Source organism: Somniosus microcephalus, chromosome 2 (assembly GCF_052327205.1).
Source record: "Somniosus microcephalus isolate GS21.2 chromosome 2, FLI_Smic_1.0, whole genome shotgun sequence".
Classification (NCBI taxonomy): Eukaryota; Metazoa; Chordata; class Chondrichthyes; order Squaliformes; family Somniosidae; genus Somniosus; species Somniosus microcephalus.
This window is the reverse complement of record NC_140988.1, coordinates 61,586,132-61,613,095: the sequence shown is the minus strand read 5'-3', so window position 1 is coordinate 61,613,095 and position 26,964 is coordinate 61,586,132. Positions and strand designations below refer to the sequence as shown.

At 43.4% G+C, this 26,964-nt stretch overlaps 1 protein-coding gene across 9 annotated transcripts in view; it reads left to right on the top strand.

Moving 5' to 3' along the window:
* Positions 1-26,964, top strand: part of bltp1 (bridge-like lipid transfer protein family member 1) — a 567,108-nt gene that overhangs the window by 96,241 nt on the left and 443,903 nt on the right. For all 9 annotated transcript variants that reach the window (XM_086009761.1, XM_086009749.1, XM_086009753.1 and 6 more), the window contains exons 12-15: positions 10,773-10,929; positions 15,235-15,313; positions 15,560-15,651; positions 20,902-21,019. In XM_086009761.1, coding sequence (XP_085865887.1) covers positions 10,773-10,929; positions 15,235-15,313; positions 15,560-15,651; positions 20,902-21,019 — 446 coding nt within the window. The remainder of the gene's footprint in view (positions 1-10,772; positions 10,930-15,234; positions 15,314-15,559; positions 15,652-20,901; positions 21,020-26,964) is intronic.

Genomic DNA, 26,964 nt, shown 5'->3' with positions numbered 1-26,964 from the left:
TAGTAAATGCCATTGTTGGATGGGCCTGCAAGATGATTCATGAGTTAGCTGGTGCAACAACATAATTCTCTGTGATTTTTTGTGTATTGCTGTGCTTTCTTTGGTTGTGACACAGTGACAGAGATGGATGCTTAACTTCAAGTGCTGATTAATTCAGGCTCATCAATGTGCCAGACAAATTGTGCACGTAAAATTCATTTGAAAATGTCCCACAATGCAATTGCAAGGTTCTTTCACTGATGTGCCCTTTTAAGGATGTCCTTCATAGAATAAATAAGAAAAAACAGCCCAATTCAAACTCTTCAATTTTTAGCAGGAGTGTTGTCACTAGAGTTTTAGTGAAGTACAACAGTGGGTGTGTGAAATGTTCGTGTTATTCCTCATGAACTGTGAAAACGCCCAGCAGTAAATTAAACTTGGATTGTGACTGGAGAGTATTTTGAGCTGGTTTGAAGTAATGGTGGTGATTGTAGTGAGAGCAATTTTAGATGTTGAATTAAGAATATCATACAGAAGTGTATTAGTTTAAGTGTGATTGTTTTGGTACCAATATGTTAAATAATCTTGATGACAATTCTGGAATATGTTGGCAAAACCCAGAGCTTGGCAGAAAATTTGGATTAAAAATACTTGCATGAATTTAATATCGGCTTTTTTGCCATCATGGGAGGTGGCAGGGGGAAATTAACAAGCCGTAAATTCTTCAAAGCTTTATTTAATAACTTAAAGTACAGGGCTACAAGTATGTGGTGTGCCTTTTTTTTGCTTTTTGGAATCCTGCAAGGGCAGTTCATGGAACTGGATGGTGGAGGAAAGGGTATGGGTGAAGATTGCATGGTCAACCATGTCAAATGCTGCAGAGAGGTCATGACGATAACGAGGGTTTAACGAATCATGGTCACAGTCGCAGAAGTTATAATTTGTGATATTGTGAGCAGGATGGAAGCTGGACTGAAGGAATTTGTCAAGGTGTTTAGGGAGCAATAGGTATAGAGCTGGGACATGTTCCAGGATAAGATGGATGGGTTGAGGGTGGGTTTTTGAATGGGAGAAGGATTGTGCCAGAGTAAAAGGAGCCTTTCACAAAATCATAGTTATGCTGCATTTGGAGCATTATGCACGTTTTTGGACGTTCCATTGTCGGAAGATATGAAAGATATGAAAGAAATGGAAGAGGTTCAGCGTAGATTCACTAGGGTGTTGTTTATGAAAAGGTACTTGGGAAGTAGCAGCTTTTTTCATTAGGCAGAGAAGGTTATGGGCTGACCCGATAGAAGCTTTCAAAATTATGAAGGGTTATGATATAAGTAGTGATGGATTGTCTCAACTGGTTGATGAGACAGTAATTAGAGAACACAAATTTAAGATGACAAAAAGAATTAAATGAGAGATTTGAGACCAGAACTATTTACAGTACTCCAAGTGTGGTCTAACCAAGGTTATATACAAGTTTAACATCTCTGCTTTTCAATTCTATCCCTCTACAGATAAGGTTCAAAAAAGAGCTTGTTGTTTGATTGGCAATCCCTTTCTTGCCGAATCAATCTTTCTCTCCTCCCCTTTTGACATGTATTTCTCTCTTTCAATCTCTCCTTCCCCCTTTGTAACCTTTCTTCTCTCTCCTGCAACCATTCTTGTACTCTACCTTGCCCTTTGGTGCCTTTTCCCCTCTCTCAACTCTTGTTATTTCTCACTCTCTACGATCAGTGCTCCTCTGAGCTTTTCTCTCGTTTTTTGTAAGTTCCAACTATGGCACCCTATATGTTGTTCTTCCTTGCTTATAATCCTCACTGCATTGAAACCAAAACCCATTACATAGTCTGCTGCTCTTAACTCATTCTTTCCAAGGACCTCAAAACTGTGGAACTCTTATCCCTCCCAGTCTGTTTTTCCTCTTTTTAAAAAAAAAAAAAAAATCTCTTAAAATCCCCCCCCCAAAAAATCTCTTAAAACCCAAACATGTCACAACCTAATCACTCATCTCTTTTTAATCTTGGTGGTGTCACCATAGTAATAAATGCACTGACCACTGCAAAACTGCCATCTGCAGATCAGGAAGGTCTGAGGTTAAAATCTCAGCCTGTACTAAATTGGTTGGGGTAACAATAGGCGAGAAGCATTTGGGGCTCAACTTCTTTAGCTGGTGTGTAGAAAAGTACCTGGGTTGTTTCTGGTTTGTTAACCATTGACTTCTGCTGGAAGATGTGTGTGTATTGAAATCAGATGAGAGGAGGATCTGACTCAGTGATGATACTCCAGTTACCTGCTGAAACTCATTATCTTGGAATACAGATGAAGATTAGCCACTTGGGTGATGTATCACAGGGTGGCCATATAAGTGTACCCTGCGTGAGTCAATACCTTCAGAAAGGAGAAAATTGAACAGGGAAAGTATATTTTTATAATTGGATATATTGTATTAATGTCTAAGGGAAGTTTATAATGAAATAGCACTATAATTATGAAAATGGTACACTAGTGTGAAAAATGAAAATTATATATGCAAATCAGGCCATTAATCGTTTAATTTAAATTCCATAATTAAAAAGATATTCAATGTACAAAGTGGCTAAATGTTGTGGGTCATTAATAAAACAGGAAAGATTTTGTCCAGTCCACGTGAGAAATCATTTAGACACTGTTCAATTAAAATGTGAATTCTTAAGTTGGAATAATTATTATAAATACCACTGCATATTGATTATAGTATTTATTTGAAAAAGATCAGTGTTGGAATATTGTGTCAGTGACTAACCATTTCATTCAATAGTGATGCTGAAGGCGTCAGCAACTGAGGTTGAGAAATATGAGTTATACTAGAAATGTACAATGATGCCAAAGTACATGCAACATTGTCACAGCATCTGAAGGGCCTATCTGGATGGTTTGTTTGCAGTGATTTATTTTTCTGCCAATAATACTTAGGGTACCACCATTTAATGTTGGTCAGACATGCAGCTGGTTCTTGCTGTCCAAAATGTTGCATTGGGGAGATAATGAGGAAAAAAAGTACTTTTACAGTTCTTTAATGTAGTGACTTCTATGTTGCCTTAGTGCTCGTGTTACCTATTCACCTGTACTTTCCACATTTATTTTGTATACCCACAGATTCATGCATTTTGATGGTTTCTATCCTTTTTAGTAATTCACCAATGTTTATTTTGTACCATCTGCATCTAAAATTTAAAATAAATCAAATTCTTTGCATTACTTTTCCATACTGATTTTGTCAATGTTTTCTGTTTATTTCTTTAATAATGATCTTTCCTCCTTTTAAGACGCTCCTTAAAACCTACCTGTCACCTGCCCTAATTTATCCTTATGTGGATCGGTGTCAAATTTGTTGTCTTGAAATACTCCTGTGCGGCGCCGTGGGATGTTTTACTATGTTAAAGGCGCTATAGAAATACAAGTTGTTGTTGTTGTATGCATGCAATCTCGTATTGCGATTTTTGCTCCTTCTAGATGACCTATATTATGGATCTTGTCTTCCATCAGCAAGTCCTATGGCTACATAGTCTATTTGTCATACGTACAACTATATAAAATTTACAGTGCAGAAACAGGTCATTCAGCCCAACTGAACTGTGAAGTTTTTATGCTCCACACGAGCCTCCTTGCACCCTACTTCACCTAACCCTATCAGCATAACCTTCTATTCCTTTCTCCCTCATGTACTTACCTAGCTTCCCCTTAAAGGCATCTATACTATTTGCTCCAACTACTCCATGTGGTAGCAAGTTTCACATTCTCTAGGTAGAAAGCAGTTTCTCCTGAATTCTTTATTGGATTTATTAGTGACTAACTTATATTTATGGCCCCTAGTTTTGGCCTCACCCACATGTGGAAACATCTTCTCTACATCTACCCTATCAACACCCTTCATAATTTTAAACATCTCTATTAGGTCAGCCTTCAGCCTTCTGTTTTCCAGAGAAAGGATCCCCAGGCTGTTCCATCTTTCCTGATAGTTATAACCTCTGTTCTGGTATCATCCTTGTAAATCTTTTTGCATCTTCTCCAGGGCCTCTATATCCTTTTGTAATATGGAGACCCGAACTGTACACAGTACTCCCAAGGTTCTATACGTTTAACATAACTTGTCACATTGTCCGCATGCCCGATACGAGACTCCCAAAACAAGCGCTCTACTCGGAGCTCCGGCACGGCAAGCGAGCCCCAGGTGGGCAGAGGAAACGCTTCAAGGACACCCTCAAAGCCTCCTTGAAAAAGTGTAACATCCCCACCGACACCTGGGAATCCCTGGCCCAAGACCGCACAAAGTGGAGGCGAAGCATCCGGGAAGGCGCCGAACACCTCGAGTCTCTTTGCCGGGAGCAAGCAGAAGCCAAGTGCAGGCAGTGCAAGGAGCGCATGTCAACCCAAGCACCCCACCCAGCCGCCCCTTCAACCTCCGTCTGCTCCAACTGTGACAGAGACTGTAGGTCCCGCGTTGGACTCATCAGTCACCTGAGAACTCATTATCTCCCCCTTTTCTATCTTCAATGTCTTGATATCTTTTTTGATCTCTCCTAATGTGATGACCACAATGTTAATCCCTCTGGTAAATACAGAGGCAAAGTAATTCTTAAGTATTTCTGCCATTTTTCTGTCATTACCTATGAGTTTATCTTGTGTATCCCTTAGTGTCATTCCTCTTTGCTTTCCTAATTTTTTTGACTTACTTCCTAACCTCTTTGTATTCCCTTTTGTCGTCATCTTTTATTGTCCATGTAGTTTGTATATGTGTTTTTCTTCAGTTTCCATTTTGTCCTTATCTCTTTATTCATCCATGGAGTTTCATTATTGGCTAGTTAAGAACATAAGAACATAAGAAATAGGAGCAGGAGTAGGCCATTTGGCCTATCAAGCCTGCCCTGCCATTCAATAAGATCATGGCTGATGATCTTGTACCTCAACTCCACTTTCCTGCACTATCCCCATATCCCATGATTCCCTTAATATCCAAAAATCTATTGATCTCTGTCTTGAATATACTCAACGACTGAGCCTCCACAGCCCTCTGGGGTAGAGAATTCCAAAGATTCACCACTCTGAGTGAAGACATTTCTCCTTATCTCAGTCCTAAATGGCCGACCCCTTATTCTAAGACTGTGACCCCTGGTTCTAGACTCCCCAGCCAGGGGAAAACATCCTCCCTGCATCTACCTTGTCGAGCCCTGTAAGAATTTTGTATGTTTCAATGAGATCACCTCTCATTCTTCTAAACGCTAGAGAATATAGGCTTCGTCTACTCAATCTCTCCTCTGAGGACAATCCCCACATCCCAGGAACCAGTCTGCTGAACCTTCGTTGCACTCACTCTATGGCAAGTATATCCTTCATAGAATCATAAAAACTTACAGCACAGAAGGAGGCCATTCAGCCTCTCGTGCTTGTGCTGGCTCTTAGAAAGAGCAGTAGTGTTTAGTCCCACAACCTCGTGTATTGTCCGTAACCCTGTAAGTTCCTCATTCTCAAGTACCTGTCCCACTCCCTTTTAAAATTATTTATAGAATTAGCTTCCACCACCTTTTCAAGTAGAGCGCTCCAGATTCTGACAATTTCTGAGCGGAAAAAATCTCCTCACCTCCCCTCTCTTTTGCCAGTGATTTTGGATTTTTGACCTTTGGTTATTGACCCACTCGCCAGAGGGAATAGTTTGTCTCGATCAAAACCTCTCATCATCTTGAAAACCTCTATTAGGCCACCTTTTAGTTTATATTTGAAATCCTCTTTCAGGTTAATTCTTCTCCTGTTATAACACGACCATTCCTTCTTTGAATGATCAAAAATCTGGCCATACTGAACCCCATTCCCCACTCTTCCACCCCACCCAGCAAAAAAACCTCACACAACTATTGAACATGGTGCTTGAAATCATTTAACTGCGGGCATGAGACCATTAAATGGGACAGAGTCTCGTCCTGTGTCGTCTCCCCTCGTTCCATCTTACATAGAACAGTCATGGTAAATATTCGGTTGTGGGGCAAATTAAAATCCAGTTCAATCCACTCTGGACACTTAAAATTCACCCAGAGTCCTTTCCAAATCCTGATAAAGTCCAGCTATGGGTGATGACTCGGCCAAACTCCTGACCAGCAGATGTCTTGAATCTCCTTTCTCTAAATAGCCCATAAAAATCTCCACTATTGCAGTTTTGAATTAGACAACTCATCACCTTTCTCCAGCTGCAAGCTTGGAAAACCGGGACACATTCTTTAGGTAAGGAGACCAAAACTGTATACAATATTCCAGGTGTGGTCTCACCAGGGCCCTATATAATTGCAGTAAGACATCTTGGCCTAGAAATTGGCCTGAGGCGCCCAAGCGGCGCAAAGTTCGCCTGGGTGCTGGAATTTGCGCCGCGATCGCCGCATTGGCGATCGCCACAAATTCAGTTGAAGTGCCCCTAGAGGGAGACGGGGCGCGGCTCAAGGCGCTCCGCGTCCCTCTTAGGGCGCTGAAAGTGAATTTCGCAGCACTATGTGCCGCAGCGCCACACGCTGCGGTACTGCAGGCCTTCCTCCCACTGTTAAGGGGGAGGGGCCTGCAACAGCGCGAGCCCCGATCGCGAGTGCCGGCAAAAGAGCCCGGCACCAAGGACAAGTGCCGGGCTCTCGGGAAACAGCCGGCAATGCCGCAGCGGGGGGGGGGGCGGGGGGACCAGGAGGCCGGGGACGCAGGTGCTGGCAGGCGGCCGCCGAAAAAGCGGCTGCCCCGCACCTCCACCTTAACTTGGGGCCTTACTGTGCCGGCAGAGGCGCGTGAACCGGGCACGGGTAGTGAACGGTGCAACTGCGGCGTTCGCTACCAAATATCGCGAATGGGGCGCTGCGCACACCGATGACGTCATCGGTGGCGGCGCAGCGCAGCGCAAATGTCTAACGCCACCATTAGTGCCCCTGCTGAATATCGCGGGAGGCGCAGCCAGTGGCGCTACAGCCACTGACTGCCTCTTTAGGCGCTAACAGGTGGCGCTACTCACCCAATTTCCCCCCCCTTTACTCTTATACTGAAATCCTCTTGTAATAAAGGCCAACATACCGCTTGCTGTACCTGCATGTTAACTTTCAGTGATTCGTGTACAAGGACACCCAGGTCCCTCTGAACACCAACATTTCCCAATCTCTCACCATTTAAAAAAAATACTCTGCTTTTTTATTTTCCTGCCAAAGTGGATAACTTCACATTTCTCCATTATATTCCATTTGCCATATTCTTGCCCACTCACTTAACCTGTCTATATCCCCTTGAAACCTCTTTGCATCCTTCTCACAACTTACATTCCCACCTAGCTTTGTATCATCAGCAAACTTGAATATTTGGTCCCCTCACCCAAATCATTGGTGCAGATTGTGAATAGCTGAGGCCCAAGCACTGATCCTTGCGGCACCCCACTAGTTACAGCCTGCCAACCTGAAAATGACCCGTTTATTCCTACTCTGTTTCCTGTCCGTTAACCAATCCTCAATCCATGCTAGTATATTGCTCCCAATCCCATGAGTCCTAATTTTGTTTAATTATCTCTTGTGTGGCACCTTATCGCATGCTTTCTGAAAATCCAAATACACCACATCCACTGGTTCCTTTGTTCTTGTTTTTAACTGAATATAATTTTCTTCTTGTTTTTAACTGAATATAATTTTCTTCAAGACAATCCAAAATAAGACAAGGGAGCAACATATCTAATTGATCATTTGATAGTTATAGGCTTCTGTTTAGAATTGTATAAACTTGAATGCTCTTCCTAAATTTAATTATTGCTGTACATGTAGATATAGAAATTGCGATCAATAGCCCACCTGATGAAATGTGGCAGTTTGATTATGAATCCTGAAAATTGGAAAAAAGTGCTTTTATTATGTTTCCTCCGTTCATTGAAATGCAGTCACAGTACACTTGGGAGAATTGATGGTGTGGCTTGGTGTGCACAGGTAATATTCAGGTGTGTATTAATTAAAGGCATCTGTAAATGCACACATCTAAATGATTTAGGGAAAATACACACTAGTTGACATTGTAAATTGTTCTATCTCCTCAGGCACTGTCTGACCTTTCAAAACTGGTGTTAAACCCCCACCTACCAAAAAAAAAGTCCTCCAGCACTCTGTTCTATTGCCTCAGTTCTAGCATCCCTTTCTTCTCTAATGTCCTTGAACGCGTAGTCAACTCACAGATCTGTGCCCATCTCTCTGGACAACTCCCTGTTTGAATCTCTCCAATCAGATTTCCATCCCTCCCACAGCACCAAAATGGTGTAACCAAAGTCATAAGTGATATTCACTGCGACTGATACATTGTTCCCCCTCGACTTCTCTGCAGGCTTTGATGCGGTATATCATACCATCCGTGTCCAACGCCCCTCCTCGGTGGAACAGCACTCACTTGGTTCTACTTCTTCCTATCTGATTGTGACCAAAGCATTGCTAAAAATGGCTTCTCTTTCCACCCTGCACCATCAGCTCATTAGTCCCTCAAGGATCATGCCTGACCATCTCTTCCCCCCCCCCCCTCCCCCACCTTTATCATTTACATGCAGTCCCTTGGTAATGACATCTGCAGGCATGAGATTAGCATCCATATCTGTATTCTACCCTAAGTTGAGCTGCCAACCTACATGCTCTTGATTACAAACTGTACTTTCACCTCTAACATTGCCCACCTCCACCCCTACCTCAGCCCGTTTTCTGCTACAACCCTCATTCACGCCTTTCTCCCTTCCAGATTTGATTGTTCCAATTGTCTCCTGATTGGCGCCTCATCCTCCACCCTGTACAAACTTCAGTTCATCCAAAACTTTGTTGGTATTCTGTCTTGTGCCAAGTCCCACTCACTGTCACCCCTGTCCTTGCTGACTTAATTTGGTTCCCAGTCCCCAATGTCTCAGATTTAAGATTCTCATTTTTGTGTTCAAATCCTTCCATGACCTTGCACCGCCTTACCCTTAACCTCACCCAGCGCTGTTCATCATTCTTCTAATTCCTCCTTTCCTTTAGCCCCGCCATTGGTGATTGACCCTCAGTCTAGCCCCCACACTTTGGAATATGCTCCCTAAACCTCTCCACCTCCCTCTCTCCTCCTTTTAAGACCCCCCTTAAAACCCATCTCTTCAGCCAAGCTTTTGATTAGCCCTCCTAATATCTCCTGCTTTGATTCATAGGAACAGGAGTAGGCAATACAGCCCCTAGAGCCTGTTCTGCCATTCAATTAGATTATGGCTGAACTGTACCTCAACTCCATTTACCCATCTTTGTTCCAAATCTCTCTTAGTTAACAAAAACCTATTGATTTCAGCCGCAAACATTTTGAATTGACTTAGCATCTGCACCCCTTTCAGAGAAGTGAGTACCAGATTTCCAGTACCCTTCGTGTGAAAAATGATTCCTGATTTCAATCCCAAATGGACGAACTCTACATTTAAGATTACACCCTCTTGTTCAGATTCCCCACCAAAGGAACCAGTTTCTCTGTATCTATCTTCGTGAATTCCACATTCATTTCTTATGTGAAAGGAGCTATATAAATGCAACTTACTGTTGTAAATTATGCTATATTTGTGTACGTCTGCATTAGAAATGGGAGCTGTTTTTCCAACTGGAATCTCTGAAGTGCTATATTTATCACTGGAAGTTAAAGCAACTTTACAAGACAGCAATGTACAGTAGCAGTATATGGGAATATGTTAAAAGGGAAGTTTTCTAGGTTTGATTTTAAGTCAGCCAGCTCATTTGTTTCATTTAAATGCCACAAAACTCTTAAATAGTGCTTCCTCTAATGCTATTTTTATACTGTGCCTACTGGTGTTGTACTGGCTGCATTTAGCAGTGGTGCAAGAAGGCAGCTGCAGTTGTACTGTTTGCTTTATTGTAAAATGGAAAGGGCAGAGTTCTATACATGTTCAGTCAAACATATACAGAGTGTTGTTCACTGGTCTCTTTCAGCATTTAAAAGGAAGTTGAATGACAGCTTCCTATAATGGCAGTTTTTTTTGTTTAAACAAAATCAAGCAGAGTGAAATGAAGGGAGATCATCTTTTTTCAGATGACCTTGCTTACGGTGATGCTAGCCTGCACTATATCAGCTTTGTATCACCATTTTGCTCAGGGGTGCTGAAAATGTGCACTGGAAAAAAGGACCATAGTTCACTAAATAGGTGGCCACAGTAATTTCATCACTGAAAGATTTTCAAAGTTGCTGAGAATTTTTTTGGGGGTATTTGATGAATACAATTTCTTGCTGATTCCATCAGTCTTCTACTATTAAAAGAAAACAAGTGAGCCTAAATCCAGCAAAGATGACTGTGGAATAGAATCAGCAAAGGACTGATTTGAACTTTGTCTAGTTGGAAAGTGAGGGCAAAGAGGTCTTTGACTCGGGCCTGAATGAATGAATGACTCGTGTATTATATATATATTACCCTAGGATATTGTTATGATGATTGCTGCTCATGCTCTATTTTGCTTTTGTACTTCACTGTTGGTAATGTAGTTAATTAATCATAGGTTAAGGTAATTAACCTCAGGGTAGTATGGTGCAAATTGTGTTTGAAAAGTTTACTCTAATATTTGTTGACGAATGAATATTGTGCTGTTTGTGTCTGAATTTTACAGAAATGTACATTATATGAATGTGTTTTATATGTGGTACACAGCATATGCCAAAAATTTCAGTAACATGCAGACAAAAAAAATGTTAGTCTCCGTGCAGTTTGCTCTCCTCGTACTTCCAAATAAAATTGACACTTTAAATGCTTTATGTTTTTGTTGCAGGGAATGTTTATGGAAATTTTTCTTTCCAGCTGACTATCAGACACTGAAGGTCACTGAATTAGCAAAACCTGGAAAGCCAAGGCAGATTCTTGCATTTGAACTACGCATGAATATCATTGCAGATGCCACCATTGATTTACTTTTTACAAAGAACCGGGTAGGTGCAATCAACTTAATTGCACATCATCAGCAATAGTTTTATAGGTTATGTCATCTGTCAGGACTAAGACGAAGAGCTAATTAGAATGCATAGCAGGTTATAAAGTCTGTAGGAGTTGTAACACCTGTTATATCACAAATTTAGTGAGGACAGATGGCTGATGGTCAGGGAGTCCAAGGTGTTGGGGTAAATTGGGTTTGCTGCTGGATGCTTGGAGAATACAGTGAGGTATTAATCCAGAGCTAATGTGACATGATAGGTTATTAAACTGGCTAAGAATTCTAACATTTGGCAAAGGTTACAGTCTTAAGGAGTTGTTAGATTATGAAGAGTAACTAAATCTTAAAAGGGAGTTAAACTTGGTAGTGCACATGCAATTGGAACACAAATGAAAATTACAATTAAAAAGCTGTGGTTTTCCTTTACCAAGTAGTTACTGACAATCTAAATATTGCCTTAAATCACTGCTCCCATTTCTTTCTGGATTTGTGTATGTGAATTCAGATACAGGCACAGATTTTTGTACAAAAAGCCAAAATACTGCAGATGCTGTAAACAAAAACAGAAATTGCTGGAAGTACTCAGCAAGTCAGACAGCATCTGTAAAGAGGAAAAATGTTAATGCTTCTGGAATAATGATTCTGATGAAGAGTTATATATGAAACATTAACATTTTTGCTTTCTTTACAGATGCTGCCTGACCTGAGTGTTTCCAGCATTTTTTATTTCTGTTCCATAAATTATTTGACATTGTGTAATTTGCTGGATTTCTAGTGTCCAATAAAACATGGAATTTTTTTTGATTGTCGGTGGACCCCCTCCCCTCCTGTGGTTGAACTCTGTGACTGACCCACTGCTTTCTAGGGGGCAAAATTCGGTTGCTTTGCGTCTCCCGTTAGCATCCTAAGAGGGCGCTAATGGGGCGCAAAGCAGCTAGCGCCCGGGCGCGGTGATGTTTGCGCCGCTTGCGAAATTGACCAGATATTTTGCGGCGGCGCTGAATGCTACTGCCACGATCTCCTGCGCCCGCAGATCATGACGTCAGTCGAGCATGCAACGCCCTGGTGGCGCCCCCCTTGCCTTACCCCCTGCTGCTAGCAATGACAGGTTGAGGGGAACGTTTTGCAGTCGGGAAGGGACTGGGGGAGTGCTATTTAAAGGCGACTGCTTCCTGCCTTTTTTTGTCGGTGACATTTTTGCACCACGCATTCTGCGAGAGAGAGAGACGTCTGGAGAGAGTCAACGCTGTGTGAAGGAGTTTTGGGTACTGAGCAGCACTTTACAGGTTAATTTTTATTAGACCTTCCCAGCATCGATTTAAAAGAGACTATGGGGGCTGCACTCTGAGCTCTTTCCCTGGGCCTCTCCATTGTTCTTTCCAGCAGATTTGATGTGCAGGTCTCTCCAGGCCGAGATTCAAGGCTGCAATGAGCAGGGTGTGGATGGAGAGCAAGATCGACCCTCCCCTTTAAGAACTGGCCGGCGCCAGTGTGTCTGTGTTCCATTGCTGACTGACATCACATGAGCTTCGCCAACGCTCTGAGGTAGCGCCTCACTCCTCGGCGTTGGCGCCTTAAGATAGGTGTGTAGCGCCTGATTTTACACTCCAATCACCTCCAGGGGCGATAGAAGCCAAGTTTGCAGTCAGAGGCGATAATTAGCACCAGGCGCTAAACTTTGCGCCAGGCTGATAATTGCGCCCCAAACGGGGCGATACTGAATTTCTCTTCCCCCCCCCCCCTTGTGTTCCTGATTTGGTATGCTTTGCTGGGACCTTTTTAATTCCATCTCTTGTGAATTAGTGAGTTTGATGCTATAGGAGGCAGGGATTACATAGCCTTCCTTGCACCATTGAAAATACTGTTCTTTTGATTGCTCCAGAGAAGCATTGGATCGGAGGCACGTAGTTCAACCACAGGCACACAAAAAACCACTAGAAAAAAACAAGTTTAAAAAAAATGAAGGTGAAGCCAATAGCAAAAATAAGTAATGTTAGAATGAAGAACACATTTAAAATTCTGTTGTATACCCTTAGATGAAAGAAATCCTTGTATACATGAGAATGAAAACCCTATAGCCCAGATTTTGCTGAAGCGGGGCATCTCGTGCATGCCTTGTGAGACTTGTTCATGCACATTTCAGTTTGAAAATTTTTTTGCCCACAAAGTTGCTGGAATTGCAAGCTGATAATGGTGCAGCGATCTGGAACAATGGAACAAACAGTGTATCCCCTTAACTAATGAAATTAAAGGATTGAGAAATAAACAGAGGCAGGACTGAGAAGGATTGTGAATTGGAGTGGGTGAATGATAGGTACAGAAAGAGAAATAAAGAGAGGGAGAGAATGATTGGATTGAGAGAAAGAGACAAAGGAAAAGTAAGAAAGAAAAAATTAAAATTTATTATTTGACATTTAAAAAATTTCCAACAACAATTCACAACCACACTTGTATAATTGTTCACTTGCAAGGCGAGATAAGTTGATTGCCAGCAATGAACAATTATCAAATCTTTAAAAGAGTACTTACGCTGTTAATTATTAGACTTTAACTTTCTGTGGTGAGTTTAATGGCCAATTATTTTGCAAATGCAGCAACTTCAGGAGAATCTCAGGAAGGTTAAAGGTGAGATGGCGTTTTTGCGAAACTAACAGCGGAACAGAGCAAATCGGCCAGCAATTTGTGACGATTCGGAGTTCACTGGGTATCTCTTATACATAGATAGATACATAGAAGATAGGAGCAGGAGTAGGCCATTCGGCCCTTCGTGCCTGCTCCGCCATTCGATGAGATCATGGCTGATCCTTTAATTCAGTATCCCGTCCCCGCCTTCTCTCCGTAACCCTTAACCCCTTTTGCCCGTAGAAATATATCTAATTCCCTCTTAAATATATTTAATGAGCTGGCGTACACTGCCCTCTGTGGCAATGAGTTCCACAGGTTCACCACTCTCTGAGTGAAGAAATTCCCCCTCATCTCTGTCCTAAATGGTTTAGCCCTTATCCTTAAATTATGTCCTCTAGTTCTGTTCTCACCCGCCAAGGGAAACATTCCTTCTGCATCCAGTCTGTCTAGACCTGTCAGAATTTTATACACTTCTATGAGGTCCCCTCTCAATCTTCTAAACTCCAGTGTGTACATCCCTAAACTACATAGTCTCTCCTCATAGGTCATTCCCGCCATTCCTGGTATCAGCCTGGTGAATCGCCGCTGCACCCCCTCCATGGCAAGAACATCCTTCCTCAGATGAGGCGACCAAAACTGTACACAGTACTCGAGGTGTGGTCTCACCAGTGCCCTGTACAGCTGCAGCAAGGTATCCCTGTTCCTGTATTCTAACCCTTTTGCTATGAAGGCCAGCATACCGTTTGCCTTCTTGACCGCCTGTTGCACCTGCATGCTCGCCTTCAGTGACTGGTGTACAAGAACACCCAGGTCTCTCTGTACTTCCCCCTCTCCCAATCTATTGCCATTTAAATAATAATTTGCCCTCCCGTTCCTGCACCCAAGGTGGATAACTTCGCACTTGTCCACATTATAGTGCATCTGCCATTTATCCGCCCAATCGCCCAGTCTGTCCAAATCGCTCTGGAGCTTGTCACGAGTTGTTGGCCAATTTGCTCATTAATAACAGCGTGCGTTATTCAAACGCCGTTAATATCTGGGCCTGTATATGGAGGGCTCCTTGATGCTTCAGCAGAAATGTGTAGCTGAGTTATATGGACCAAGAAAGTTCAGTATTTGATCTCTGATATCTAGTGATTTATTTGATCTTTGTAAGGATGGCAGTAAGGGATGTACTATTGACTTCAGCACTGTTGGATTAGGGAGGGGAAAATTTGCTGAGGTTTCTGTTCCTGGTCACTATCCAGCAATCGTTGCTGGAAAACTGTGTATGGACATTGACTGTGATGGCCACCGATGTTGAATAGATTGCCAGCCATCTCTGTCAAGACTCGCATGTAGATAATGGCCACTTCAACAAGATACTGAACTGTACCACAGTAAGGAATTAACACTTCAGGAGAGGAAGGAGGAAAAAAGGCAAAGTATTGAAATACTTGTGTAGTTTTAATACACTCTTTCTCCCTGTTTACAGGATAAATAGAGCAGAACATGAAACAAATATTGCTGGGTGGGGGGCGGGGCGTAGTGGGGGGTGCTGGGGATGGTGCCTTTGGATGAGGGATTCCTTGATGCATATAAATGATGATTTATGTGATTAACAAATATTTATCCTGGATATAAATGCAATGTAATATTTAAAACACACGTTACATGTTGCAGTATGTGTTTATTTTAGGAGACCAATGCCATACATGTAAATGTTGGAGCAGGTTCATATTTGGAAGTCAATGTTCCTATGACAGTAGGTGAAAATGGTAAGGATCTGTCCACAGTTTTAAACATTTATACCTTTTTATTCTAATACACTCGGGTGTGTTGATGTGAAACTGCATGTCTTAGAAGCTTAAAAGCTGTCACAATACTTTTTAATAGGTATACAAGTTATATTATTAGTTGTCAGATATGTGTGGGAGGAAGAGATGAAGAATTACTTTATCTTTTTTAAAAAATATATTATTCACAGAATTAACTATGTGTTGTATGGGTTTCTGATTCCATAGGCTTTTCACCAACTATTAAAGGTCAGCTTCTCCATGTGGATGCAACTAGTAGCATGCTGTATCGAACTCTGTTGGAGGCAGAAATGTTAGCTGTGAGTTTTTGTTTTGAATTTTTTTGTAAGTCATGTTTTAGGATAAGAACTAGACTTTCAAAGTTGCCTAGTATTGAGACAAAGTTGATTGAACATTAAAACGGGTAAATAAATTCTACTTTTGCATGCCTGCATATCAGAGCCAAAGCTTGAATTCCTTGTTTCTTTCTTATTGTGTGTCTTTAATTTGTTGTGTAAATGAGTATTATTCAGGGGGCGAAACAGAACATAATGTAGCAGTTTACCGTTGCAACATGCACAAAGTGGTATGATTCACTGGATTACATTGCTAGTCTATGAAGTATGCAAACTCCCAAAAATGCAAAACTTGTACTACAGGAAACTCTCGTTTAAACGGCGCCTAATTATCCGGAATTCTCTAATAACCGGCAAAATTCAGGAGTAGGTTTTTGAGGCTTCTGTATACTGTATATTTGTGGCTGTGTAACCGGGGTTCTCGTACCTTTTGCCGTGTAACCATGGCTCCTGCACCTCTGGTTGTGTAACCGGGTCCCCCGTACTTGTGGCCGTGTAACCGGGTCCCCCGTACTTGTGGCCGTGTAACCGGGGCTCCTGCACTTGTGGCTGTGAGATCGGGGCTCCTGCACTTGTGGCTGTGAGATCGGGGCTCCTGCACTTGTGGCCGTGTAACCGCGGCTCCTGCACTTGTGGCCGTGTGATCGGGGCTCCTGCACTTGTGGCCGTGTAACCGCGGCTCCTGCACTTGTGGCCGTGTGATCGGGGCTCCTGCACTTGTGGCCGTGTGACTGCGGCTCCTGCACTTGTGGCCGTGTGATCGGGGCTCCTGCACTTGTGGCCGTGTGATCGGGGCTCCTGCACTTGTGGCCGTGTGATCGGGGCTCCTGCACTTGTGGCCGTGTGATCGGGGCTCCTGCACTTGTGGCTGTGAGATCGCGGCTCCTGCACTTGTGGCCGTGTGATCGGGGCTCCTGCACTTGTGGCCGTGTGACCGCGGCTCCTGCACTTGTGGCCGTGTGATCGGGGCTCCTGCACTTGTGGCTGTGTGATCGGGGCTCCTGCACTTGTGGCCGTGTGATCGGGGCTCCTGCACTTGTGGCCGTGTAATCGGGGCTCCTGCACTTGTGGCCGTGTGATCGGGGCTCCTGCACTTGTGGCCGTGTGATCGGGGCTCCTGCACTTGTGGCCGTGTAATCGGGGCTCCTGCACTTGTGGCCGTGTGATCGGGGCTCCTGCACTTGTGGCCGTGTGATCGGGGCTCCTGCACTTGTGGCCGTGTGATCGGGGCTCCTGCACTTGTGGCCGTGTAACGGGGTTCTCGTACCTTGGGCCATTGTCCCTTCTTTTGGTCTGAGGTCGGCCGATATATAAATTGCCATGGTAGGTATACCTCTCCGTTATCTGGAATTTTTAATCAACCGGCACCATCCTGGTCCCGTAGGTGCCGGATACGAAAGAGTTTACTGTATTCAATTTATGTACCTGATTCTCATTGAGTTTCCTGATCTCGGCTGGGCTGATAATAGGGTTCCGCAATTGGCAAAATCTGGCAGGGAATTTCTCCATTAGTAGTTCACTTTTTAAAAATAAAAAAAACCCATTTCTCTTAACTGTGTGTGTGTGAGAAAAGCAGGGAAGAGAGAGTTGTTGAAAAATGTGTGTTACTAACATAAAGGAACTTTTCTTGGAGAAGGCATTGAGCCCTGACAGTTTGAGGACACTTTTCAGCAGATAACATCTTTAACAAGTGTCTTGTCATTTCAATTGTGTGTACTTCATTTATTTTCCTCACTCCTTGTCACTGTTGACATAACTCCTTCAAACCAGACCCAGACCTGCTGTCGTTGTTCTTGAAACAAAAATACTTCAAAACAAAACTTTCCAAAAAAAAGTGTTAAAGCTAATAAAGAGCAAAATATTGAAGATGCTTGAAATCTGAAACTAAAACAGAATGCTGGGAACACACAGCTTCATTTCTGAAGAAGGGTCCCCACCAAAATGCGAGCATGTCTGTTCTCTCCACAAGTGTTAACTGATCTGTGTTTCCAGCATTTTCTGTTTTTGTTTTTGACCCCAAGAATGTTGATGGTGGGGAATTCGATGATTGTAATGCTGTTGAATGTCCAGGGGAGCTGGTTGGACACACTCTTGTTGGAGATGGTCATTGCTCGTCACTTGTGTGGCATGAATGTTACTTAGTCATAACGGCACAGAAGGAGGCCATTCGACTTGTCACTTATCAGCCCAAGCCTGAATGTTGTCCAAGTCTTGCTCCGTGCAGACATGAACTGTTTCATTATCTGAAGAGCTGCAAATGGAGCGGAACACTGCATTCATTAACGAACATCCCCACTTCTGACCTTATGATGGAGGGAAGGTCATTGTTGAAGCAGCTGAAGATGGTTGGGCCTAGGACACTGCCCTGAGGAACTCTTGCAGTTATGTCCTGGAACTGAGTTGATTGGCCTCCAACAACCACAACCATCTTCCTTTGTGCTCAGTATGACTCCAGCCAGTGGAGAGTTTTCCCCGCGATTCCCATTGACTTCAGTTTTACTAGGACTCCTTGATGTCACACTCGGTCAAATGCTGCCTTGCTGGCAAAGGCAGTCACTCTCACCTCACCTCTGAAATTCGGCTCTTTGTCCACGTTTGGACCAAGGCTGTAACCCATATAGTTTAAACTGGTTAATATCTTTGCCAAAATAGCAGAAAGAGGAATTTCCGATGAACGAGTTAAGCTCTTGTATGGTAGTATCCCATGGCATAATTTCAGAGCCGTAGTGTTGCTGTTGGCAAGAGATGTGAAAGGAATGAAATTTGAAAAAAAATCAAGAGAATAGTTTTCCTTGAAGTAAGGAAACCATGCTCTATCGCTATAGACTATACCAGATTATTGAGGTGGTAGATTTTTCAGAGCTGACAGCACATCAAAATCACTTGACCGGAAGAGGTGGCAAATATGCTATCCAAATAATGTTTTGAACAGGTATCATTCAGTGTAGTATGCAGATGGTGCTAGAGAACCTGATAATGCCAGAATTAATATTTTCTGTCCTGGTGCTTTCTTTGGCTGGCTGTGCAGATTTTGATGCGCTCAGGATGACCCCTCGCATCAGGGAAAAAATTAAATTGCAAGGAAACTAGCGATGCCTTCTGTTGTCCACAAATGGTTTTAATTAATGAAACTTTGCCAGTTTTTATCATTTAGCTACTAAGATACAATTTGGAGAGTCCGGAAGTTATAATGTGTATGTATTGTTTAATGCAGTGTTTATAGTCTGGTTTGAGAATGATGCAAGGTTGGTAGCAACACCAAGTTATACTGGTGGCTCTGCATTTCTGTGAATCCAGTGAAGCAGAGCACTGGATTGCGTGCTTAAATGCAAGTGAATGCTTAACTAACCAATATCTGGATGTCAATGATTTTATTGTCCGAAAAGAGGCAACTTCCATGCTGGTTCTTTTCAAACATAAATAAAGGCTTTAAGGGAGGTTCAGCAGATTGCAGGGCTACTGCTTAAGAAAATTGAAGTTTGTAAAGCTCACTTTCTAGTGGTTGTAGTTATACTGTAGCTGGTGCAAAATATAATTGATGTGAAACTAGCTCCAGGAGGTGATTCGCACCCAACAGCCAAATGCAAGTTGAGGCTAGTTTCACTTAAGTTATACTGCACCTTTTATGACCCTGCGAAGTAGAAATAATTAGAACAACAACAACTTGCATATATATAGCACCTTTAACATCATAAAAAGTCCCAAGGCACTTCACAGGCGTGTTATCAAACCAAATTTGACATCGAGCCACATGAGATATTAGGACAGATGACCAAAAACTTGATCAAAGAAGAAGGTTTTAAAGGAGAAGAGAGAGGCGGAGAGGTTTAGGGAGGGAATTCCAGAACTTGGGGCCCAGACAGCTGAAGGCACAGCCACCAGTGGTGGGGCGATGGAAATCGGAGATGTGTTAGAGACCAGACTTGGTAGGGCTGAACGAGGTTACAGAGATGGTGGGGGAGGGCGGACTGGGAGTCAGTGTAGGTCAGCGAGCACTGGGGTGATGGGTAAACAGGACTTGGTGCGAGTTAGGATATGGGCAGTAGAGTTTTGGATGAGCTGAACTTTACTGATCGTGGAAGGTGGGAGGCTGGCATTGGAATAATCAAGACTGAAGGTAACAAAGGCATTGATGAGGGTTTCAGCAGTCATGAGCTGAGGGTATGGGTGGAGCCGTACAATATTATGCCCTATTAATTTTTGAAGCTAACCATGATGACCGTGTTCTAAAATAAACTTTTCACTACACTGCAAAATCAATGGAAATGTTTAAAGACCTATTGGCTAGGTAGAGAATTACTTGACAAATTAGTTTAACTATTTGCTTAAGAAACTACTGCAGATCCTCTTAAAAAGATCAGGTAGGAGTGTTGAGTGCTTTACTCTTTAATAGTACAGTCTGTACTATATTAGGTTTTATAAATAAGGGTATAGAGTACAAGACTGATGAACTAATATATTTGTAGAAAACATTGTTCTGACCATGGAGTACAGTTTTGGGTACCAGATTATAGAAAGGACATGAAACCCATAGGATGTGCATAGCATAGATTCACCAGGGTGATACCAGAGATGGGAAATATAGTTACAAGGAGAGGCTTGAGATATTTGGACTATTCCCATTGGAGCAGAAAAGGGTAGGAGGAGATTGAATTAAGGTGTTTAAAATGGTGATGGGTTTAGATAAAATGTATAGGGGAAGACTTTCCTTTGATTGGGGAGTCAGTGATGAGGGATGATCAATTTAAAATCCTCACTGAAAGCGAGGAGAGTGGTCAGGAGAAATTTGTTTCCTGGAACGGTTATTGGAGTATGGAATGCCAAGACCATTGCATCTTTTAAAGGAAAATTGGATAAATAATTGAAGTAGAGTTAGGGGTAGAGCAATGGAAGAAAAAGCAGGGCAGTGGCATTAGTTTTAGATTGCTCCCACAAAAAGCTTGACAGAGTCATAGTGGGCAGACCAACCATCTGTGCTCTAAACTTCTTTGTGTACCAATTTCTGATCATTGTAGTAATTTATTTTTGACCGTATTCATTATGAGTACCTTTTTTTAATTCGGTGCATTACAAATTAGCCATGATGTGTTAATCAAATAGTAGTTTTGTTGGAACTACTGAAATACAAAGTTAAGTTTGGTGTTTTATCAGATTAATTCTTGAGATTTTTTTCTGCCCTACATTAATGAAGACCTTAAAATCTTTCCTTTTTAGTTTCACCTCAATGCCATCTATCAAAGGATATGGAATATGCCTCAAGAGTGGCAGTGTGAAATTGAAGTGTACAAGGCAACATACCATTTTATCTTTGCCCAGAAGAACTTCTTTACTGGTAAGCGTTTGTGAATTGGTTAAAACTATGGAAATTACAGTTGTTATTCACTCTTATTGATATCTGTTAAAGCTGTGTTGGGATGTGTGTATTCTACATACATGCAGGTCAATCTCCAACAGTATTGTGTGTGGAGAGTCAAAATCAAGTGTCGTTTTTGAAGCGAGGTTCGAGGCCAGGAAATATTTGGAACTAGAGCGCAGACTTAATTTAGTCCCCATTTTAAAGGCATGCACTCTGTCCTTAATTTATATTTTGTATTATAAATTAATACGTTCACATTTATAATGGAACTACCTGGGTAAACTTGTAATGCTCTAATTACACGCTACTGCAGTGGTTGCATTGTAGCACGGCGGGATGTAATCCCAGCATGACAAGTTTACACAGCTGTGTAAGATTTTTAATATTACTCATTGATTTCCCGTGGCATTGCACATGCTGAGTCAAGACCAAGTGAAGTCTTCAGGTGAAGTGAGTTGGAGGGTGGAGGAATATTTGAACTGGGTGCAAAGTCATAATTGTCTCCATTTTTAAAGTTGTACATACTACAGGTAGACTACCCTTTATCCGGACTTCCGAAAACCGAAACCCTCTAAAAACCGAAGGTTTTTTCGTTCAGCGTAAGTCGTGCGTACGAACGAAAAGAGGGTTCCGGTTTCGGAAGTTCGGATAAAGGGTAAGTCGTGCGCACGACGCCCCGACAACCGCCGACCCCGACAACCGCCGACCCCCCCCCCCGCGGACCCCGCCAGCCCCGACAACCGCCGGACCCCGCCAGCCCCGACAACCGCCAGCCCCGACAACCGCCGACCCCCCCGCGGACCCCGCCGGCCCCGACAACCGCCGACCCCCCCGCGGACCCCGACAACCGCCGACCCCGCCAGCCCCGACAACCGCCGACCCCGCCAGCCCCAGCCCCGACAACCGCCAACCCCGCCAGCCCCAGCCCCGACAACCGCCGACCCGCCCCGCCGACCCCGACCGACTTACGCTGAGCGTCAGCGTAAGTCGTGCGCACGACCCCCCGCCGACCCACCTTCCGAAATCCGAAATTCTCCTTTATCCGAAACTCGGCTGGTCCCGAGGTTTTCGGATAAAGGATAGTCTACCTGTATCCTTATTTTTGGACACTACTTTGATTTGATATTTATAGTTAAATGGCTGCCATGAACCTTGGACCCCTTTCACCCCTCGCCCTCAAATCAAAAGTGGGGGTTTGGGGTGAAAGGGGTCTGATTCTCATGGCAGCCATTTCAAATTAACCCCGCCACCCTGGAACGGCCATCCTCTCTATCTACTTTATATTACCAATCAATCTAGTCATTCAAAATGTTAACCAGGAAATTGTATAGTTGGCAACACGCGATTAAACCTAGACAGATAAATCAATGATCAATAAGGTAGTTTGAATTACGCTTTTGTCTTGGTAGCATGATATGTTTTTTTTAAAACCTTTTCTGATGCTTGAGAAAGCGACAATGGAAGAAGAGTAACTGCTTCTTCCCAGGAAGGGATAAGCACGCAGATGCCTGAGAACAGACATGGATACATGGGGAGACCAAACGCAGATTGGGTGACCGCTTTGCGGAACACCTCCATTCAGTCCGTAAGGGGGACCCCGAGCTCCCGGTGGTCTGTCACTTTAATTCATCGCTCCATTCCCACTCGGACCTCACCACCCTCGGCCTCTTGCATTGTTCCACTGAAGCTCAGCAGAAGCTTGAGGAACAGCACCTCATCTTTCGATTAGGCACTTTACAGCCCTCTGGACTCAACATAGAGTTCAACAATTTCAGATCATAACCTCGGCCCCTATCACATATATATATATATTTTTTTTTTATCCACACTTTTGTGTGGCCTTTTTTCTTCCCTCCCACATGGCAGCTGTCCTTCATTCTGCCAGCGCAATTCACACCTCATCTAGAGCCATCCTTTGTTTCTTAACCTGTTCCATTACCACCGCCTCTTGCCTTGAATATCTCTCAATCTCTCCTGCTTTCTATCCTATCACTGACCTTCCCTTTTGTTCTTTCATCCTCTCCCCCTTTTCCCAGCCCCTAACTTGCTGCACAATCTATTCCTTTTCCTGCTTTTTTCCAGTTCTGACGAAAGGTCATCGACCTGAAATGTTAACTCTGTTTCTCTCTCCACGGATCCTCCCCTGGCCTGCTGAGTTTTTCCAGCGTTTTCTGTTGTTATTTTGGATACATGACCAGTAGTTGTTGGAAAGACTAGGGAGAGGGAGATTGGCAAAAAAGCCCAACAAAGACCCACAACTTGGACTGAAGTAACCTTTGGGCATATGAACGTCACCTGCCCTAGGTCCTACTGTTGGTGGCCTTTTATTGGCCCCCTCCAGTTAGGAGACATGGGGAAGCAGCTTGTACGGGCTAATGCTTGTCAATCACCAGGCATCATTTTTATTTATAAAAATAAGCCCACAACTTGTGCTTGGGGTAGAGAAATAGCGTAATGAAGGCACCGCAACCTGTAATAACCATGACGCCAGAATACAACTCTACCCCCGGTGAATTTTGCCTTTGCTTCTTAGTATTAGATTGTTGTTTTGTGCACTGTACTTGACTCTGTTTTGTTCCAAATAAAAGTACTCAACTGTTACCAAGTGGTTTGTGTTGGATTTTCCTAACTCTTTCTGCAAGGAGGCACAACAGCCTTCTGTGGTCACTTAAATACAGCAGGCTGTATATAGAGGTTCCCCCAGACCCCTAGTTGCTGAACTTTAGGCCACGCCGCTTTTGTGGCCTCCATTAGGGAATTTCAGACCACACTGTGTTCGTGGCCTCTGTTAGAGAATTGCAAACCACGCTGATTTCGTGGTCTCCGTAGGGGAACTTGCTGTGGGGAGGTATGTCAACTCCAGATCAGTAGATAGGAGGATAATACTAAAGCAGTAGCATTGAAATGGTTATCAGAGATGGTATTCTTTCAGTGAGGTCTGAGACTGAGATGCATTGTCGCTTACCTACCTATGTGAAAGAAATGCAGTACAGTGTTCTATTAATAGAAACAAATTCAGACAATGCTAATGATCAAAATAAAATGTAATCATTGGCTTGCACTAGCTTTGAGTATATTAACAACAAAGCGTGTTATGACCTTGAAATAATGTGACCTAATCAGATGAGCAATGGGCATCAAATAGTGCAAGACTAGTTTCTAGTGTTGATAAACATTTAGATTTTGCACTTCACTGGGTTGAACATTCAGTGTGTTAATCTTTGTGTGATTCAGATGTAAAATTGCACAAATTTGTTAATTTTTGAAATGACACATCTTGTTTCAAAGTTTAATGATTCATCAAAACAATGTGCAGTTTAGAAAAAACTACTTTATGATCAATAAATGTCATTTATGCTGGTACTTTAAGAAAAAATTACACTTCAGCAACCAATTTAGTGTGTAGCACATAGAAGCTGTCAACAGTGACCAGTGTGAAGTCCCGTCTTCACACTGAGGACACCCTCCATCGTGTTATGTGGCACTACTACCGTGCTAAATGGGATAGATTCAGAACAGATTTAGCAGCTCAAAACTGGGCATCCACGAGGCGCTGTGGGCCATCAGCAGCAGCAGAATTGTATTCCACCACAATCTGTAACCTCATGGCCCGGCATATCCCTCACTGTACCATTACCATCAAGCTGGGGGACCAACCCTGGTTCAATAAGGAGTGTAGAAGAGCATGCCAGGAACAGCACCAGGCATACCTAAAAATGAGGTGCCAACCCAGGGAGGCAGCAACACAGGATGACATGCATGCTAAAAAGCAGAAGCAGTATGCTATAGACAGAACCAAGCGACCCCCAATCAATGGATTAGAACAAAACTCTGCAGTCCTGCCACATCCAGTTGTGAATAGTGGTGGACAATTAAACAACTAATGGGAGGAGGAGGCTCCATGAATATCCCCACCCTCAATGATGGCGGAGCCAAGCACATAAATGCAAAAGACAAAGCTGAAGCATTTTCAACCATCTTCATCCAGAAGTGCTGAGTGGATGATCCATATCGCGGCTATCGTGCTGAAGACTTGTGCTCCAGAACTAGCTGCGCCTCCAGCCAAGCTGTTCCAGTACAGCTACAACACTGGCATCTATCCGACAATGTGGAAAACTGCCCAGGTATGTCCTGTCCACAAAAAGCAGGACAAATCCAATCCAGCCAATTACCGTCCCATCAGCCTAATCTCAATCATCAGCAAAGCGATGGAAGGTGTCATCGACAGTGCAAGCAAGCGGCACTTACTCACCAATAACCTGCTCACCGACGCCCAGTTTGGGTTCTGCCAAGACCACTCTGCTCCCGACCTCATTACAGCCTTGGTCCAAACATGGACAAAGGAGCTGAATTCCAGAGGTGAGGCGAGAGTGACTGTCCTTGACATCAAGGCAGCGTTTGACCGAGTCTGGCATCAAGGAGCCCTAGTAAAACTGAAGTCAATGGGAATCGGGGGAAAAACTCTCCATTGGCTGGAGTCATACCTAGCACAAAGGAAGATGATTGTGGTGGTTGGAGGTCAATCATCTTAGCCCCAGGACATCGCTGCAGGAGTTCCTCAGGGCAGTGTTCGAGGCCCAACCATCTTCAGCTGCTTCATCAATGACCTTCCCTCCAACATAAGGTCAGAAGTGAGGATGTTCGCAGATGACTGCACAGTGTTCAGTTCCATTCGCAACTCCTCAGATAATGAAGCAGTCCATGCCCGCATGCAGCAAGACCTGGATGACATTCAGGCTTGGGCTGATAAGTGGCAGGTAACATTCACGCCAGACAATGACTATCTCCAACAAGCGAGCGTCTAACCACCACCCCTTGACATTCATCGGCATTACCATCGCCGAATCCCCGACCATCAATATCCTGGAGGGTCACCATTGACCAGAAACTTAACTGGACCAGCTACATAAATACTGTGGAAACGAGCAGGTCAGAGGCTGAGTATTTTGCGGCGAGTGTCTCACCTCCTGACTCCCCATCTACAAGGCACAAGTCAGGAGTGTGATGGAATACTCTCCACTTGCCTGGATGAGTGCAGCTTCAACAACACTCAAAAAGCTCGACACCATCCAGGACAAAGCAGCCCGCTTGATTGGCACCCCATCCACCACCTTAAACATTCACTCCCTCCACCACCAGCGTACCGTGGCTGCAGTGTACCATCTACAAGATGCACTGCAGCAACTCGCCAAGGCTTCTTCGGCAACACCTCCCAAACCCGCGACCTCTACCACCTAGAAGGACAATAGCAGCAGGCGCAAGGGAATACCAGCACCTCCAATTCCCCTCCAAGTCTCACACCATCCTGACTTGGACGTGTGCCGCCGTTCCTTCATCGTCACTGGGTCAAAATCCTGGAACTCCCTCTCTAACAGCACTGTTGGGAGTACCTTCACCACACGGACTGCAGCGGTTGAAGAAGGCGGCTCACCACCACCTTCTCGAGGGCGATTAGGGATGGGCAATAAATGCTGGCCTTGCCAGCGATGCCCACATCCCATGAATGAATTAAAAAATATATATAAATAAACCATGGTTTTGAATGGTCAGATCTTCCAGACCATTATTTCCAAAGTACCTGGTTTCAGTAGTTAAAAAAAGTGACATATTTCCACTTCAGTTGTGATTTTTTTAAATTTTTTTTTTAATTTTTTTTTTAAGAACAGCAGTACATTACACATTTGTGCAGATAGCTGTTAGTCAAGGTGCAGGTAGTTTTGGTTATCGATGTCCTTGTTTACTTCTAAAATTACAGTACTTCACATCGGGGGAGGTCGATGTTGGGATAAAAAGAAACATTTTCAAATTTTGGAGATGTGAGGTAAAAACAGAAAATTCTGGAAATTTCTGGTCATTAGCATAATAATAATAATTCAACTTTATTGTCATTGTACAATGCACAAGTACATGAACAACGAAAT